The following is a 19102-nucleotide window of genomic DNA, read 5'->3' on the forward strand; positions in this document are numbered from 1 at the left end:
TTAACGTCCTTGGGTTAATCCAAAAGACAACCCAAACGTTCATCAACATAAAAATGAATAAACAGATGTGGTTTATTCATAGAGTACTATTATCAAAATACTATTTAGCAATGAAATGGAACAAACCATTGATACACCCATCAAAATAGATGAATCTCAAAATCATTTTGCTGAGTGAAAGATGCCAGACAAAAGAGTATATACTGTATCGGTCCATTTATATAAACTTTTAGGAAATGCAAACTGTTTAATTTATATAAGCATAGGAAATGCAAAACTATTGTGGCCACAGTTTCATGGGGACACAAATATGTCAAAACTTATCAAATAGTATTCTTTCAATATGTGCAGTTAATTTTAAGTCAATTATACCACAATAAGCCTGTTTTTAAAAAGTACAAAGAACAGTCTAGAGTATAGTGCAGTTTAAATCCATGGAGAAGTGTACCAGTCAGGGCCATTAACACTAGATGTTGCAACAAGAAACCCAGTATCTCAGTGGCTTAACACCACAAAGTTTCCGTTTTGCTTATGTTACAATGTCGTTGGCAGCTCGCAGCCAGCCAGTGGCTCCAGGACCTTGGCTCCTTCTGTCTTGTAGCCCTGCTGACTTCAAGGTGTGGTCTCTCTTCTTAGCAAGGGTAAGAAGAAAGAGAAGAGATGGTCATGACCAGACCTACAAGGAGATGCCCATCACGTGTGCCCACATCTCTGAGGCCAAAACCTAGTTACAGAGCAAGCAAATATTCTTCTCCATGCTAGGAAGAAGGAGCGCTGCTTTCATCTACACATCTTGCCAGTTTCTGCCGGCAGAAAAAGAAATGTCAGAGTAGTTGTGCACACAATACTGGGCGTTACAAAAGAATATTGAGCTTCTGAGCCAAAATACTTGTATTCAGATCCCTTCAGTTTTCTCCCAGAATGAAAGGGTATCTGCTTTATTACTTCTGAACTGCTTGAAAGCACCTATTCCATGAGTTCTCATAAAAGAACAGTTTCTGCACCTAGAGAGAATCCAAGTCTCCCAACTCCTAGGAGACAGAAAATTGGTATAGTTTTCAAATCGCTCCCACAGCCTCCCCACTCCTTTTCTACTTCTGCCCGCAAAGTACGCAGCTTGCGCCCTCCACCATCTGCGCCGACAGCACGGGCTAGCCGGATGTTAGAGCCACCAAGAAACGTGCTCAGGGTCTTCTGTGCAATATAGCCGGATAAAGGGATTCCTTGCCTTAGCAGCCAGGTAGCCTCACCATACAACCATTTGGACAGGCAGTGGCCGTGACAAGATGGCGAACTCAAGGGCGTATACCACCAGCTGTGTGCACTTGATAAGGTCACTCCCTCTTTCCTCAAATACTGTCTTCACTCAGCTTCCGGGACAGTCCACTCTCCAGGTCCCACCTCCTTCCCTGCTGTCCTCCTCCTCGTCCTAACCTCCGAATGGCAGCTTGCTCCCAGGGCCCTCTCCTGGAGCGCCGTCTCATGTGACCCCAGGGATTCTGAAAAGCTATGGACCAGGTTCTCCATTTGAGCATCAACTCCTCAGCCCTCCAACCTTCGTAGTTTTGGACACTCAGATAAAATGTCTCCTCCCTCCCTTCCTTTCTTGTCAAATTATGTGGATAACTTCTCCCTCTACAAGTAGTCATTAGGCTCCAGATATGGCAGTTCGTTACTAATTTTTTTCTCCTAACTTGTCTAGAAAAAGGCAAAAAAGACTCTTTCACTGTTATCAGTGAGAAATGCTTTGTTACCCTTGAGAATCAGCTGAAACTGACCCTTTCAGGAAAGAGTCCATGAAATGCAAGAGGGAAAAACAATGAATTCACAGAAGAGCTTGCTCCCACCCACTTGGAACAGAGTCCCTTTAGCCAACCTGTTTGATCAGCTGGGGAAAAAGCACCCTCATTTACATAACCTCCTGGCCCTTTGTGTTTCAAGATGGCACTGGTCCAGGAAGCAGTTTCCATATGAATGAAGGAGGATAAAGGCCCACCAGTGCCCCTCAGACCCCACAGGATATGGCTTCTCTGGATTGTCCAGGAATTTCTGGTTGTTTCCGTACAGTCTTGCGAAATGATCTAATATTTGCAAATGTGTGCACCCTTTAACAATTCAGTGAGCAAATACTATATTAATTAGGAAATAGTTATGAATCACTTGTGTACCAACTGCATATAAGCTCTCTTACTGGGTGCTTCAGGAATACAGCCCCATCTTGGAGAAGCAGACAGTCCAGTGAGGAACACGTAAACATTAAGTCATATTGCTAATCGACTGAGCACACCAGGAGCAGAGGCACTGTCTTTTCTCTGCGTCTTCTGTATCACCTAAGTATCAGGTTGAGGACACGAACAGGTGATCAAATCCATAGTTCTCCCAGTGAATTTCCATAATTAAAACCAACACTGACTACCAGCCAAATTTCAGAGGAAGCCAGAGCTCCCTTCTCTGTCACTGTCAGGGGCCATATGACAGCCACAACATCTTACATGGTAGGAAGTGATGACAGACAAGAGGCTGAGAAGAATACTTGGTGTGGTTCAAATCAAAAGGACATTTGAGTAGAGAGAGAGGATAAATCAGCACCGAAATTAGCCTCCACACCAGAGACGTTGCTTATTAGGGAAAGAATGTTTCACATCTGACAAAAATACAAGTGGCTAGAAGGTTTGAATACTCATCACAAAATGGTTTTTGTACTGAATTCACACCCTTAATGGTTTCTGCTTGAAAATGGAATGCATCAAATACACAGGTGTCAACTCACTTATGGTTCTCAGAGCTGGGACTGGACCACAGAGAAGGAAATAATAGGCCTCCTGAGGCAATTGCCATCTCCTCTGCATTTAGAATCTGGCTCCAAACCTTGTCCACATTTACTTATTGTCTCTGTACTTGTATCTGCTCTAAATAACAATGCAAGCTCCCAGCTGGGTTCAACCCAAATTAGCACAGCACTGTCCCTAAGACATTTAAAAATGTGTAAAGAGGAATGACCACTGTTCTCACACTACAATTTCAAATGACAATTCCTCTATTGTATAGTTTTTAATAGTGAAAGTGTTTTGTTTTTGTTTTTAGGTAAGATGGAAAAAACCCTCAGCTGCTCAGTGAGGCAGAGTAAAATACTCTGTAAGAACAGCACTGATGGACTAGGCAGACCCCCTGGCCATCAGTTTATGAACACACAACTTGCGGTACAAGACAGGTGTTTTGTTGCAGAGTCATGGTCCAGAAAATGATTTTATTTTGTTTAAAAAAAAATTTAACCATAAACACTTCAGGGCAAACCATTTTTATGATAAGTGACTAAAGGGAATGAAAAGTCTATATAGTAGAGTCAAATCCTGGAGCTTCCTGGGCCTTTCACTAGCAGCTTCTGGGCACGTTTTTCTTTTCCACTTAACATTTTATAACCGGGGTCTCGGTTTTCTGGTTGTACTTGTGAGATTTGTTAATCAAATGAATCGAGTCCTACCTGGGGTATCTAGTGAATCCATGACAGTGCTGCCTCTGGAGACATTCTGTCAGGGGCAGCAAGCCTCCCTCGTTTGGGTATTTTTTTCTGGTTGAAAACTCTGTGCTTAACATTTCCTTTCTTTCATCTTAATCCTGAGAAATCACAGTCATGGAGAGGGAACCACCAGCACCTGGGACCGGGGGTGGGGGGTGGGGGGTTGCACTTATGAACCTTTTCCCCGGTTTTAAGCACAACAGCGCAAGGACAAGTGGAAAAGTCAAGGTTGTCCGGTATGCAAAGCCACCCTGGGACTCCACCTACTGCCATGGAAATGCACTGATGGATGAGTGTGCGTGTGTGGATGTGGCAGGTGAGTTGTGAGTTTGTGTGAATGGGTTTGTGAAGGTGTATGAATTTGCATGCTTGTGTATTTGTATGTTTGTTAAGTGCTTGTGTATAAGTGTGTGTATGCTCGTGTAAATTTTTTTGAGTGAATGTGTTTGCGTCTGTATGTTCATTGTGTGTTTGCGTATGATTTTTTATCTGTGCCAGCGTGTATGACTGTGAATATATGAGTATAAATGTGGTGTGTGTGTATTTATGTGTAATTGGCATGAGTGTGTATGTTGAGTGTATATGTACGTGTCTAGTGTGTGTGAGTTTGGGTGAGCGCATGTATGAGTGTATGGTTTGTGTTTGTTAATGTGTGTGTTTGGGTGAGCATATGTGTGTGCACGTGTGTAGTTGCCTGTGTAAGTGTGTAATTGTATATGGCTATGTATTTTTGTGTGAAGTACACATTGTGGTTGTATTTGTATATATGAGTGCATAATTTTGTGTGTATAAGTATTGTATTTGTGGGTATGATCGTGACTGAATTCATAGCTGTGTATTTGTGTGTACGTGTACTCTTGTTTGTATGGGTGTGAACGTCGTGAGTGTGTAATTGTTAAAATGCGAGCACTGTGTTGCGACTGTGCTCGCTGTGTCAGTGTGCATTTGTGTGCATGTGAGTATATATATTCGAGCGTGCGTGCGGGCGCGCGTGTGAGCGGGTGAGTGCTGCCGCCGCGCGCCCGCACCTCCGGGCTTTCCGCCCCTTCGCGGCGCGGGAGCAGAGGCGGCAGCCGGCCGGGCTGGCGGGCGAGGGTGGGACGCGCGCCGGGGTGAGCGGACTGCGCCGCCGTCAACGCCGCCGCGCCGACTTTGCCCTTTAAATCGGTCTCCAAGCCGATTACAGCTGATCTCCCACGTGACGTTTTACCTTCTGTCTCTCAGAGCGAGTTGCCGGAGGACAGTCCCTCCTCGGGCTGCCGCGCGTCGCGCCGCCCCAGCCCGCCGCCGGGCTCCGGCTCCCGCAACTTCGGGTGCAGCGGCGGCGGGCCGGGGCGCCCTCTCGGGGCCACTTTTCCACGCGGGCGTCGGGGGCTCCCGGGGCTTCGCTCGGCCAGGAGGGCGGCGGTCGCGGCCGAGAACGTGCCGTGGCCGCAGCCAAGCGCCCCTCGGACCCGCGCGGTGCCGCGCCCCGAAGGCCGGCGGGGTGCCCTGCGCGCTGCGTCAGACAAGGGGGCGCCCTTCGCCAGCCCGGACCGGAGAGGGCGCGCCCTGGGGCGAGCCGGCCACGAGATGGCTGCGAGGCAGGGGTGAGCCCCCCGCGCCCTCACCATGCAGAAGAGCGTGCGCTACAACGAGGGGCACGCCCTGTACCTGGCCTTCCTGGCCCGCAAGGAGGGCACCAAACGCGGCTTCCTGAGTAAGAAGGCCGCCGAGGCGAGTCGCTGGCACGAGAAGTGGTTCGCTCTCTACCAGAATGTGCTCTTCTACTTCGAGGGCGAGCAGAGCGGCCGCCCGGCGGGCATGTACCTCCTGGAGGGCTGCAGCTGCGAGCGGACGCCCGCGCCGCCCAAGGCCGGAGTCGGGCCGGGCGGCTCCCGGGATGCGCTGGACAAGCAGGTACCACGCGCCCTCCCTCCTCGGTCTCCCTCCTGGCGGCCGCGGCACTCCCTCTTCTTGTAACCCTCGAGGTCTAGGGCTCGACCGAACGCGGGAACCGTGCTCCGAGATCCAAGGTTCCCCCGCGGTGTCAGGGGCAGGACATCTCCACGCGCCTCCCGTCTCCGTCCCCCCTCTCCCCCCCCTCCATGGAATCACTTGAATAGAGGCTCCGCTCTGTTTCTTTCGCGACCCTGAAAGCGGTCGGGTCTTTTCCAGTTTCATTGCTAACCATCCATTTCTTCTCTAGACCTAGTTCGGAAGGATTTAGTGTGGTGACGTGTGTTGACACCTGTTGGGTTTAGATTGGCACGACGGAACTAACTTATTTGGAAAAGTTTGGTTTCTCCCTTACCCAGCTGGTGCGTGTAGGTTTTTGGGGTTTTTTTGGTTTTGTTTTGTTTTGTTTTTTTGCCTGCACATGTTTGATCGCTGGCTGCTCAAGAAACAAGCGCGGGGGGGGGGGCGGTTCACAGGAAGGACAGGCACTTTCTGTTGGCGATTTTCATTGTTTTTGTGGTTTATGTCAGTTTACCTTGCTTACATTTGGCCAGCTGGGTCTAATCATGGAGGTAAATGTGTATCCATTTCCCTCAGGATTAGTATTTGGTAGCCACATTCCTGTTACGTTTAAACTTGTGGGCATTTTTAAAGAACGCTTCTCTGTATTTTTAAATGACTACTTTGAAAATAAATATGACCTTTTTATCCTGGGTCATAATTTTATTAGTTTTGCTCTGTATGCATTCGGGGAGGAAAACCAAATCCTCTAGATTTAGTAACTCCACCCTCCCCCCATTCCTGCAAATGCGAAATTTGTATTTTTTTTCCAGTCACCGTTTGGTTATTAAAGTTAGAGCAGACAAATTTTATGCTCCCAAATGTTCTCACTTCGCTTCTAAATCTCCACCTTAAAAAAAGAGGCTGATTGTCTTTGCTGTTGCATAAAAATGTTTCGCAGCTGAATTTCCCCTACAAGTCAGACCAAACAGCTTCTCCTGCAAGAACGTGGCTGTGGGAGGCGCTAGCGATGGGTTGATGAGTAAGATGCCTACATAACCCGTGGGGCTCGTGAAACAATGTGTAAAATTAAAGGGAGTTCAAACTAGATCAACCAGAAGTTTTGTTTTGTTTTTTCCACTTTGGTTTTACTATAAATCATTAACAGACTTAATTGATTAAACTTGTTATATTGCACATAAATCTGATATTTAAAAATACACCCTTTGGTATTTGAGGGCATGTTGAGGGTTATTTCAAAAAATGATTTTCAATTTTGTAGATACAGATACTGGAAATATAAGTTTAAAATTCAAGTCATGCATGTTAGAATTTAAGAGCATGAAAAGGGTGTTGAGGAAGCAGATTTTTTTCAGTATCTATTTTTTTTTCCTATTGGTGAGATTTTTTTAAAGGTATGTATTCCAAGGCCCCCCCAAAAGCCAAAACTAGTAAGTTCTTAAGTATTATCATGTGTAAAAGCAAACAGGTACTTTAAATTACCCTGACTATATATCATTGACTTGATTCCAAATTATTATTATTTTTAGATTTTATTTATTTATTCGACAGAGATAAAGACAGCCAGCGAGAGAGGGAACACAAGCAGGGGGAGTGGGAGAGGAAGAAGCAGACTCCCAGCAGAGCAGGGAGCCCAATGCAGGGCTCGATCCCATAACGCCAGGATCACGTCCTGAGCCGAAGGCAGACGCTTAACCGCTGTGCCACCCAGGCGCCCCTGATTCCAAATTATTTTTTCTCCTTGTATTTATACTAATATCAGGAGATAAGAACTTTTCTTTCTCTCTCTCTCTCTCTCTCTTTCTTTCTGAGTTGGGGGTGTGAAGATGTTACTTGCTACAACTTATCTGGCTGTCTGACCAGTTAACATATGAAAATCAACATTTTTCTACTTGGAAATTATCTGGACTCTCCTCTTCAGGACAGTTTTCTTTACACCACACTTTAATACATAAATGTAACCTCCAAATAGTATGACTTTTTTTAATAATATTTTTTTCATTATGTTAGTCACCATACAGTATATCCTTACTTTTTGATGTAATGTTCCATGATTCATTATTTGCATATAACACCCAGTGCACCATGCAATATGTGCCCTCCTTAATACCCAACACCGGCCTATCCCAATCCCCCACCCCCCCTCCCCTCTGAAGCCCTCAGTTTGTTTCCCAGAGTTCACAGTCCCTCATGGTTCATTCCCCCATAAGTCAAGCAGAGAAACACAATTATCATATGGTTTCACTCATTTATGGAACATAAGAAATGGGAAGATAGGTAGGAGAAGGAAGGGAAGAATGAAGGGGGGTTAAACAGAAGGGCAAATAGTATGACTTTTATGCCACTTTCTAGTGGAAGTCCTAAGCAGGTCATCCTAGGTGAAAAAAAAATTCTGTTTGCCATACAAGTTATAAGTATTTTTCAGTCATTCAGTACATCCTTAAGAGGATAGAAATCGGAACATTTGGTGTATGTAGAAAAACTGAGATATAAAGAACGAGCATTTCAAAATGGATTAGGAACTGGGTTGGGAAATGTGTCAGATTTTGTCTTCTGTTAGGCTTGCTTCTGTGACTTAGGTTAGCTTAGCAGATTGATGCTTTTCTCCAGCACTGCCTGTCTGGGTGACTCTGAAGAATTAAGAAGAAACTGCAAAGATAAGAAACAAGAAGAAACTTGTCTACCTAAACCTACAGTTGATGCAGTTGGTTCCCTTTCAGTTCATTTGTGTTCCTCTGTGCTCACGTTTTCTCAAGCACCTAGACTTGAAATGGCAACGTTGAGGTACCGAGCAGGGACCTTCTTAAGGTTTGTTTCTCCAAATGTGCTCCTGGAGCTTTCTGAGTAAATATCTCTGTCAACCCCATGTATACGGCTGAAGGTTAGGGCTTGAAACAGGATTTAGGGAGGCAGACTGGGTCTCCTCCACCATGTTGCTGTGACTTATGTACACAAGTCTCTTAACAGTCCGTCTGTTTTTTTCTGTGAATGAAATCTGTTTCTTAATATTTAAAAATTAAGTTTGGCTGAGAAGATTTCAAGTTGCCTTCCAATAATGACATCTCCTGTTTTTAATGTTGTAACAGCAGTGTGAGCTTTTGCTGTGTAGAGAATGTGACAGGCTATTTCATAAGACTTAAAGCTTACCAGTCTCTGTAATTAATACTGAATCTGAGAAGGGTAAACACAAGCAGGTGATCAAAGTGGACATTCTGATAAATCAGTTAGGTTAGCAGATGTGCAAACGGATAGGAACATCATTGCTAGAGGAGGAGAAGTTCTTATTTACACTGGAGTGTGATGTAATGCTGTTGGCAGTTACAGTTAATGTAATTTTTGCTATAAAATGCCTGCAATCATTCTTGTCAGTTTAAATGCTACTTATCCTTCAAATAATTCTTAAATTCTGATTGTGGTTTTTTAAGTTATATTATAAGAGGAAAACACTCATTGGTTTGCTTTTTCTAAATAATTCAAAGTAAGTTGGTTGACAAAAGAAAAAAATTAAGGTTTCTTTTTTTTTTTAAAACCACTGTTAAAGTGGTTTTTAAAAAACTGTTTCTAGTTAAGAAAAAAGAAAGGTGTTTTTCACTTTCCAAATGTGCCTAGGTTGAAAGAATATTCGCATTGGTCCATTTTTTCAAGACTGTCCCAAAGATTTCACTTTGGTAGGTCCTTGGTTGACGGTGAGGCTCTCATATCAAGTTTCCGTAGTGGCTACTTTTTACGTACTTTTAGTTAGGGTGGTATAATCAAAATGAGTTCAGCTAAAAAAATTTCAAGTCGTGTTCTTTTTCTTGAACATGTATGTTGGTTGTACACTTTCTAAAGAAATCTGTTTATGTGAAATGAAAAACTTACTTTTCATTCTAGGTAAAGGTGTTCAAGGGGAATGGGAATTTGAGTTTAGTAAGTACCTTCTGTGTGCCAGACTCTGTGTAATCCTACATTATCACATCTAACTTGAACTTCGCTTCTGCTCTTAGAAATTGCTAGTACTTTTTTCATTTGTACCTGTGCTAACACTGAGACTGAAAGGGTTCTTGGGAGATGGACATGATCAGAGTGCAACTCCAGCTTTGAAGATTGAGTAATCTTGAAGAGTGCCTTAGGAAGGATGCTGCTGAAGTCGATGGAGCTTCAAGGAATTTAAAATCTGAGGGGGCGCCTGGGTGGCTCAGGCGGTTAAGTGTCTGCTTTTGGCTCAGGTTATGATCCTGCGGTCCTGGGATGGAGCCCCAAGTTGGGCTCCCTGCTCAGCGGGAAGCCTGCTTCTCCCTCTCCCTCTGCCCCTCCCCCCGCTAGTGTGCGGTGAGCTCTCTCTCTCTCAAATAAATAACTAAAATCTTAAAAAAAAAAAAGAAATATAAAAATCTAAGTGGGATGGGGGTTGGGATTGTATGTGAATCACTGTTTTGTTTATTCTTATTTCCCTTTAAAACTATTTACAGGGCAGTTGCAATTCTTGAGAAATGTAATTGCAGACCATTGCATTTTTAAAGAAAAAGGATACTTATGTTTAAACAAACAATTTCACATGGCATTCATTTCCTTCAGTAACGGATCTTTAAAAATATTTGCCCTTAGGTGAAAGTACACACTGGTTAGTCTAATCGGGTTAAGTGGCTGTATGTGTCTTCCCTCCTAGAGGAGAGACCTGTAGGAACAAAGCCGTATGTATTCTTATTTTCCTGGTAATGTTAAGTGTTCTATTCACCCGGATTTCAGTCATTTTGGGGGTAAAACATCTTAGTTCTAGAGGTTTAACGTAGTAGATACTTGTCATATTTGTGTTGAATTCAATATGTTGATTGAATTTTAAAGGGATTAAAGGTTACGTGATTTCCCCTGTCACCTTGTAACTAGCCAGTCATTTTAGCCTTCCTAACTTGACCACGAGTGGAGGATTTTCATCGTTTTATGGAATTAGGCAGAGCTGTATGCCCCGGGACACTTGTGGAGGGTGGGGAGTGTGGATGGTGGGTGTTCAGTCTCGTTCATGTTGTTTAACTGATAGAGAATAACCAGCTCAATGTTTTTTTCTCTTCCACCTTTGCTTATTGAACATAAGTGAAGGGAAAATGGAATAAAAATATTTACTAAATCTTACAAAAAGTTTTAAAATATAATTTAAGGAAGATAAATGATTTATTATTGGAACTTTGTAATCATTCTTTCTTTCAAACTTAAATGAAAAATAATCTATGGAGTAGCAAAATGTAGTTATTTTAATTTTGGCTACACTAAACCTTCCTATTTATATTATTGTAACATGATTTCTTTCCTTTGGGAATTAAAAAATAGAGATATTTTCTTCTCACTGGGTAGTGATAAGTTGTAAAGCATGTGTGATAACCACAGGTTTCTGGTTTTAGCAAGCAGATGTTAACAGTTGGTTCAAACAGTTGATATCGCTGTGTGTTTAATGCAGATTATACTTTTAAGTTGATTTTGTCCGTATTTTTCAGTAATATTCATGCTGTAGTCAAAATCATTTTAATTTTGTAGAATATAAAAACTTAGTCATTAAGATTATTTTGTAATGAAAGAAACCAGATTGACAAACAATATGGCTTTACTTAGGTCTTCCTTAAGTCCTGGTTTTCACACTTTTAAGGTAGCTTTGTGTTTTCATGCCTGTTCATTTGTCCTGTAGCAAAGTGGTGTATGTGTTTACGTATGTGTGTGTGTTGCATTGTTATCTTCTACCGTAAATATGAAACATTTGTCATACATTTGTCATTTTGGAGTTTACAGATTTTTATTTGTATCATTAATATTTCAATATGTGAATTGTAAATCCAATCTGTCTACAATTTAGGGAACTTTATTTTTCAGGGCCAAGTGTGTATAATTATTCTGCTACATTAATCACTGTAGAAATTTTTTCTCTGAAGTAAGTTTACCTTAATTCAAGTGTGTATATAGTAAAATCTTAATTAATATTTAAAGGAAACTAGAAGCTGATATTTGTTAGGTGTCAATATAGTATTCTGGCAAACATTTGTTTATTTGATAATATTTGGCCATTATTCTAAAAATTAACCATTATTCCAAAATTATTCATTACACATCAGCTGGCATAATTTTCAAAGATTAGCTGATTGAGAAGTTATAAATGCATTATTTTGGCTCCACCAAAGGGTACAGTTGAGCTTTTTTGCCCAACGAATTCAAATTTGGTTGTGTGTCTATTCAGAAAAAAAAGAAAAACAGCAGGATTTCTTTTTGTCTCTTTTTTTTTATTTGAGGAAACATTGGTATCCCTAGGTGGAACACAGATGCAGAAAGCACATATTCTCACTTTCCCTTTTTACTGATACTTGAGAAACTTAATTCAATGAAAAATGAAGACTCAAAATCATTTTTCCTTAAAACTCCTCACAGTGAATGCAGAATGCCACAGATGTACTTTAAAGGCGAAGGCAGAAACACACACACACACGTACACAAGTATGAGTTGATCAGTGTTTATTTGAATAATATGTCTTTTCTTTTTGAACAATAAAGGAAGAAATGAGAAAGTTGCGGAGGCTAACTTACTCCCATGACTTAACGGCATCAGAGCTGAGTAAGTTAATGAAAGTTAGAATTCTCGTAAACTCTGAGAAGACACAGATAAAATGGCATTTACAAAGCTATGTTTAAAAATAAAATTCATCGATCCTTTAGTGCTGCATTTTTTTAAAATGTAGGCAGCAGTTTCTTGCACTAAGTCTTCCCATACTCAGCAGTGTGACACGGCCGATGATGCTGGGATCTGAGGGACTCTGGTTACTAGGACTTCGCATTCTTCTCAGTTCCTGAAATGTTTTATTTTGTCATCGGTCTGATTTAATTTAGACAATGCCTGATTCATTTCCTGAACTGTATTTATGAGCCCATGCCATTTGTGTGACTAATGTAAACAGTGGGGTTAGTGCTGTCCAGTAGAGGGAAGATTGGAAAGCTAGGAGGTTTCCTGGGATTAGCGGTGGGAACGTGGAGGTGGTAGCCTGGCCTGCGGCTCATTGTGGAAATGACATCCTGCCTCCTTACAGAAGCCACGAAGGGACCGTGCCTACGCTGTGTAGGAGTAGGAGGCTGCGCATATCCAGCATGAATTTGCTTTCTTTTCACTTGAGGATTATCACTTTCCAGGTCCAATGGATGAAAATATTGTGTATGGTTCTGTTCTAGAGTTAACCTGCCCGGCTTTCTGTCTCGACTCAGCCGCTTACCAGATACGTGATCTTTTTTTTTTTTTTTTTTTTTTTTTAAAGATTTTATTGATTTATTTGACAGAGATAGAGACAGTCAGCGAGAGAGGGAACACAAGCAGGGGGAGTGGGAGAGGAAGAAGCAGGCTCTCAGCAGAGGAGCCTGACGTGGGGCTCGATCCCGGAACGCCGGGATCACGCCCTGAGCCGAAGGCAGACGCTTAACCGCTGTGCCACCCAGGCGCCCCCCAGATACGTGATCTTGAGCAATTTCTCTTTGTAAGCCTGGACCCCTGCCTGAAGACGAGCCTTGCAATGGTACCTGCATCACCAGGTTGTTGCCAGGCTCACAGGCCATAGTCCGCCCCAGGCGCTTAATGCAGCATGTCAATAGTCTACTCGTTTGTCAGCTGGTGTTTCTATTAAACCCTTTCTGATATAATTCCTCTTTGGCTTTCTGCTTTTTGTTTTCATTACTTCAGTCATTTAGGAAGTTTTTTTTTTCTGCCTTCCTCTTTAAAAATATTTTAACACAAGATAGAACAGTTTAGGGAATGCCAATAAACCCATCACCCAGCTTCAACAATCTCCAGCTTTCTGCTTTTTGTTATCTCTGTTTCCCTCCACATGTTTTTTCTTTTTCTAGACTATTTTAAAGTAAGTCCCACACGTATTATTTTACTTGTAAATAAGGAAGTTTTCTTCTTTTTTTGCATAGACCGTGTTTGGCATTGAAGACTGTACTAAATATGGTTCTGAAAAGAATGATCTTGGGGACGCCTGGGTGGCTCAGTCGGTTAAGCATCTGCCTTCGACTCAGGTCATGATCCCAGAGTCCTGGGATCGAGTCCCACGTCGGGCTCCCTGCTTGGTGGGGAGCCTGCTTCTCCCTCTCCCTCTGCTTCTCCCCCTGCTTGTGTGCTCATGTGTGCTCTGTCAAATAAATAAATTTAAAAAAAATGAAAAGAATGATCTTGGAAAGAGTACGTAACATGCTTCTGTTTTAATGTATATTATTATAATGTTCATCTTTTTGTTTCTTTGATATCATTATAAAGGAAAAAACTTAAGACAGTAGTTGTGAAGACCTAAAGGTGGTGGAATTAACTTTTAAATAAATTCCGGTATGCTAAATCCAAAAGAAAAGGAATTTTGAAATCAGTTGTTTAGCTGTGATCCTGGGTATCTTTTCATGATTTGCCCTCACTCTACGAGAAATTAAATCGTAGGTGATTCTCTTACTGAGGGTTCTTCTTTGCTTTACCGAAGTCCATTTTCCAAACTTATACAGCTGTGCAGCGGGAAGAGCCTTGTTTAGAGCAAGAATGAGAGCTTCCTCCTGTGACATCCTTAATGCCTCTTCTCACTTGGTATTTTGCATGGATCTGCAACAGTCGGGGCATCTTCCGTAAACCTGTGTTTCATCAGTCTTTCAAAATAAACTCTGAGACCCAACCGCTAGTCAATGTTAGTTTAAGGCAATTACTAAGGTTTCAATAAACAAAGGTGTAGTTTGCTTTCTCAAATATTGCTGAACTTTTCTAGGGTCAGTTGGTTTCTGCTGTGTGATTATTTGCTTTAGGCCCTTTTGATTGCAAGGGAGAGAGATGAACTCACGTTGTCTTGAATAATGGTCACCTCTGCGTGTGGAGGGGAGACGGTGGGAATACTGAAAGGCAACACAAAGGCGAATCTCCCTCTAGTACCTTTCTTGCCGCCTAGCTGATCTTAGGACATTGGTACTTGTTGACCTGTTTTTCAGCATGTTTGTGCCTTTTTGGTTCCTCGCTGCTTCTGTGTTCTTAACTTCTTCTTGTCCTAACTTTAGGCTGCCATGAACCTCATGGAACTGACTTAACACTTTGTGGTTCCTTTCTCTTGCTTTTTTTCTGCTTTAATTCTCACTGCAGCATCTCTCATTCATTCCGTCTTTTCGGGCTTGTATTATTCATGCGGAAGAGAATCTGATTGGCTCAGTTCACATTTTGGGGCTCAACAAAACCAGGGGTCTCTGCCCAGTCCATGGATTGGCTATTACACCACAGGGGCTGTGGGTGAGGTCTCTTCATGCAGAGTTTGGTGGGTGTGATAGCCATCATTACTGACATGTCTAGTATATTCGTCAAGCTAGTTAATGTTATTTTCACCAAACTAATATTAATATTTATTCATGATAGGCCACATTTTTTTTTCAGTCGCAGTTTTACACCCTCGCTTTAGCAATATGATCATTCCAGTAATATGATTTCTGTCGTCTGGTCCTGATTGGCTTCCTGTGTTGTTTAGGGTTCATCTTCATAAGTTTCCTTTATTTTTTAATATTTTGAGATACAAAAATTATTTGAATGTTGTTCTTTTAACAATAAATTAAATGCAAACCTATTTTTTAAAGTATAGCAAACATACAGAAACGTGCACAAATCCAAAATGCGCCCTTTGATGCAGTTTCACAGAGTGAACATATGTAAGCAGCACCCAGATCAAGCAGTTGACACGATCAGCTCTCTAGAAACTAACCTCATGTCCCTTCCTCCTCACTACTCCTCACTGTGGGTAGCCACCATCCCTACTAATGACATTAGGGATTGCTTTTGCCTATTTTTGAACTTCACCACGGACTCATGCAATAAACACTCCTTTGTGTCAGGCTTCTTCTGTCAACATCATCTTTGTGGAATTGATCTGTGTTGTTGGATGTTGTGGTTCACTCATTTTCATTTCTTTGTAATATGCTGCTGGGTGAGCATACAAGATCGTCCTTGACATACAGTGGGGTTATGTTCTCATACACCATTGTAAGTTAAAAATATCGTAAGTCAAAAATGCGTTTAATACGCCTAACCTACCAAACGTAGCTTAGCCTAACCTACCTTAAATGTGCTCAGAACACGTTTATGGGCCTATAGTTGGGCGAACCATCTAACACAAAGCCTGTGGTAAAGTGTTGAATATCTCACGTGATTTATTAAAGACTCTACTGCAAGCGATGAACAGAATGGTTGTGTGAATACAGAATGGTGCTTAGTGCTTCAGTTGGTACCTGTCGTGACTGTGTGGCTGACGGGAATGGTGGCTCATGGCCGCCGCCAAGCATCATGAGAGACCATCATATTGCAGATCACTAGCCCAGGAGAAGGTCAAAGTTCTAAACTCAGAGTCTGGTTTCTACTGAATGTGTATTGCTTTTGTACTGTCATAAAGTCAAAAAAATCATAAGTCAAACCAGTCTAAGTTGGGGACTGTGCAGTTTTCTTTATCTCGTGTTGATAGACATTTGGACTGTTTCCACTTTGAAGCTATTGCAAATACTATGGCTGTGGAAATTCCCGTACAAGTCTTTTGGTGCACAAATATGTATGTATTTCTGTTGGATGTTTGCCCAGGAATGAAATTGTTGGTTCATAGGACGTGTTACATACATTTGGCTTCAATAATTATAGCTCAACAGTTTTCCAAAATATTTAAATCAATTTTTGTTCCCACCAGCTCCAGTTGCTCTACATCCTTGCTTAACACTTGGTATTATCGGTCTTTTAGATTTAAACATTCTGATGGGTCTGTAGTAATATCTCCTTTTGGTTTTCAATTTCATTTCTTTGATGATGAGGTTGAGCACCATTTCAAGTATTTATTGACCATTTGATTGTTCTCTGCCTTGAAGTGCTTATTCTACCTTTTGCCCATTTTTTATTGAGTTGTCTTATTGATCTGTAAGAGTTTTTGTTTATTTTTTTATTTTTAAAAAGAATTAATTAATTAATTAATTTTAGAGAGAGAGAGATCATGAACAGGGGGAGGGGCAGAGGGAGAGAAAATCTGAAGGAGGTTCCATGCTGAGCGTGGGGCCCAAGGTAGGGACTCGATCTCAGGACCATGATGAGATCATGACCTGAGCTGAAACCAAGAGTTGAATGCTTAACTGACCAAGCCACCCAGCCGCCCCATAGGAGTTTTTATATTTTAAGTTAAACTATATGAATTGCCATTTTTGTACATTAAAATTATTGGATATCAGAATTTCATATTGTTCATTCTAATATATAAGAAGACATAAGTCCTTTGTTAAATATTTTGCAAACATTTTCTACTTGGGCTTGCCTTTCTACTCTCTTAAAGGTGTCTTTTGATGAAGAGAAGTTTAAAACTTTAATGTAGTATAAGCTATTTCTTTATGGCATTTGTCTGCCCATGATATGGATAGGGATGTGCTTCTGTGCTCAGAAGTGCTTTGTGTGGAAGGGGCAGGAGCTGGGGCCCTCTCCCGCTGCTCTGTGGTCAGCACAAGCAAGTGGATCACAAAAGATGCAGTAGTAAATTAATAGAGTGTGCTTGTGGCACTTTCAAATCGCCATACCGCATACCTGTCCTTTGGAGAAAGGTTGTAGGGGTAATTCTAAAAGACAAAAAATCATAATGTTCTGTCTTCCACATACCTTCTGGGGTCTGAAGTATTTCTTCCCCTACTTACACCTATACCTTTCATCTGGAAGGATCGGGTGCAAGAGGGACAAGGGAGGGCACTTTTATAAAACTTAACCAGAGTTAAGCTTGAATCCCTGATGCCTCTTTCAGCTGTGCTGCTACCCGGAGTGTATATCGACCAGGTTGGCCTACGGGTGCTGCTAGGAAAAAAAAAAAAAAAAATCATGTCCAGCAGTGCTCAAGATGGAATCCTCAGTTTTCAAAATATACCTATATAATGGCCTATAATTCTTTACACTTTTGCCCTATTACCCAGGAAGTAGCCAAGAAGAAATGATTCCTTTCTTGGAATACCTGCTTTCAGTGATCAAATTGCCTTACTAAAATGTATGGACCAGGGGGTGGTGGGGGGCAATGAGGAAGAGAGAGGGGGACAATCATTCCATTATCGGGTACGCAGATTCATTTCAAGGGCCACAGTGGTGTGGCTGGAAACTGCTGACCGGTAACCTGAAAATTTTCAGCATACTGAGAGGGGTTCAGGGTCTGATGTAGCCAGTCTGCCAGGAGTGGTAGAGCGTAACACCGTTGGTGATATGGTCTCTTCCATTGTGAGACCAACAGGTCAGCCTGTGGCAGGAGTCACAGCTCTGCCCTGCAGTGGTAGCCTCTGCATTAGAAATAGAGTCAGGCTCCATCAGCTTGGATGAACCAGCCTACTTGATTCCATAGGTCCACAGCCCTTCCCATGGGCCTCTATGTGAATTTTCCAGACAATTCAGTCAGTAAACATGGTTTGTTTCTAGGCTATTCATGTTTCCCAAGAAGGGTCTCTTTAATCTACCTGTCTGCGGTTTTCCAAGTTGCAGACCAAACAGCTAACCATTGGCAACAGCCCAAAAGCCCGAGTTCTGCCCCCCCCGACCAGAGCAGCTACATCTCCTTTTGCTTCTACGTAGCGAGCACTGAGGCTGATGAGGCTGAATAGCCATGGTACCCAGGGCATACCACTAGGTTTCACCCAGCCAATCCATCCGTGAGCCAGGCCCAGACGTTTAGGGAATCTTCGTGTATTGAAGGCCCCATAGAGTCAGTGGCTTTGCTTTAGGTCGTGGAACAGATCAAGTTCCCTGTAGAGGGATACTCGCTACTTTTTGAAATGTAAAGCTGAGATGCTCCTGAGGCCAGACCAGCTACGTTCTTCAACATACCTTTTCCATTTGACAAGCAAGGTTTTGACCCTTCCTGTCTTGTGTGTTCTTGAGTCCAAGTTGATTCATCCTAAAATGGGAATTTCAGGTTGGAGAGTTACAAGGCCTCTATGGGTCAGTTTTGACAAGGACTCAGCAGGAAGCTAGTAGTTGTCTGCAGGCCTTGTAATTTCGTTTGAATGTTGGACATTGTGTATGAAAAATAAAAAAAAATAATTTAAGGCTCTGCATGATGTTATTTTCCTTCAGAGAGGATTTACTTTTGCTTTCTGGCAGGCATAAATGTGGGGTTATGTTACATTAATCCATTCTGGGATTGAGCTGGTGAAAGCTAGGTTTCAGATTTTGTGAGAATATGTCCATTTCTAGTTTGCATTAATCTCTTAAAGTATAACCTTCCTAGGGTCTTATCTGGAATTCTGGGTGTTTACAGAAACTTCTTGGTCTCCTCCATCCCCATGAGACTGCCAGAAACTCAGTGCTGGTTTCCGGCCTCTTAGCTGCTGCTTTCTGAATGGCCTTCTAGCCTGTTGGCTTTGTACTACTTAAAAACTGGCAAATTCCTTGAGAGGAACAACGTCAAAGACTGTCAGACTCACTAGTTTACTTGCCTTCTCTAAGATGTCTTTACTCCTTAGGTCCTGGCTTAGGTCTTGTTAGCACACTGATGCTTTCAAATGGATTATTTTTGTGTGTGGTGTGTCTGGGTTTCTAATTGTTCTCAGTGTGTGCATGTTGGGCTGGAGAGTGGGGTAAGGTTTTTAACAAGCTACTTGGTCATTACCATTCAACAG

General features: G+C 42.2%; 1 protein-coding gene across 1 annotated transcript in view; it reads left to right on the forward strand.

Moving 5' to 3' along the window:
- Nucleotides 1–4692: 4692 nt before the first annotated feature.
- RASGRF2 (Ras protein specific guanine nucleotide releasing factor 2) overlaps nucleotides 4693–19102 on the forward strand; it is a 229871-nt gene continuing 215461 nt past the window's right edge. The window contains exon 1 of the mRNA XM_019796394.2: nucleotides 4693–5416. Within this exon, the coding sequence (XP_019651953.1) occupies nucleotides 5129–5416 (288 nt within the window). The 5' untranslated portion in view covers nucleotides 4693–5128. The remainder of the gene's footprint in view (nucleotides 5417–19102) is intronic.

Source organism: Ailuropoda melanoleuca, chromosome 3 (assembly GCF_002007445.2).
Source record: "Ailuropoda melanoleuca isolate Jingjing chromosome 3, ASM200744v2, whole genome shotgun sequence".
Classification (NCBI taxonomy): Eukaryota; Metazoa; Chordata; class Mammalia; order Carnivora; family Ursidae; genus Ailuropoda; species Ailuropoda melanoleuca.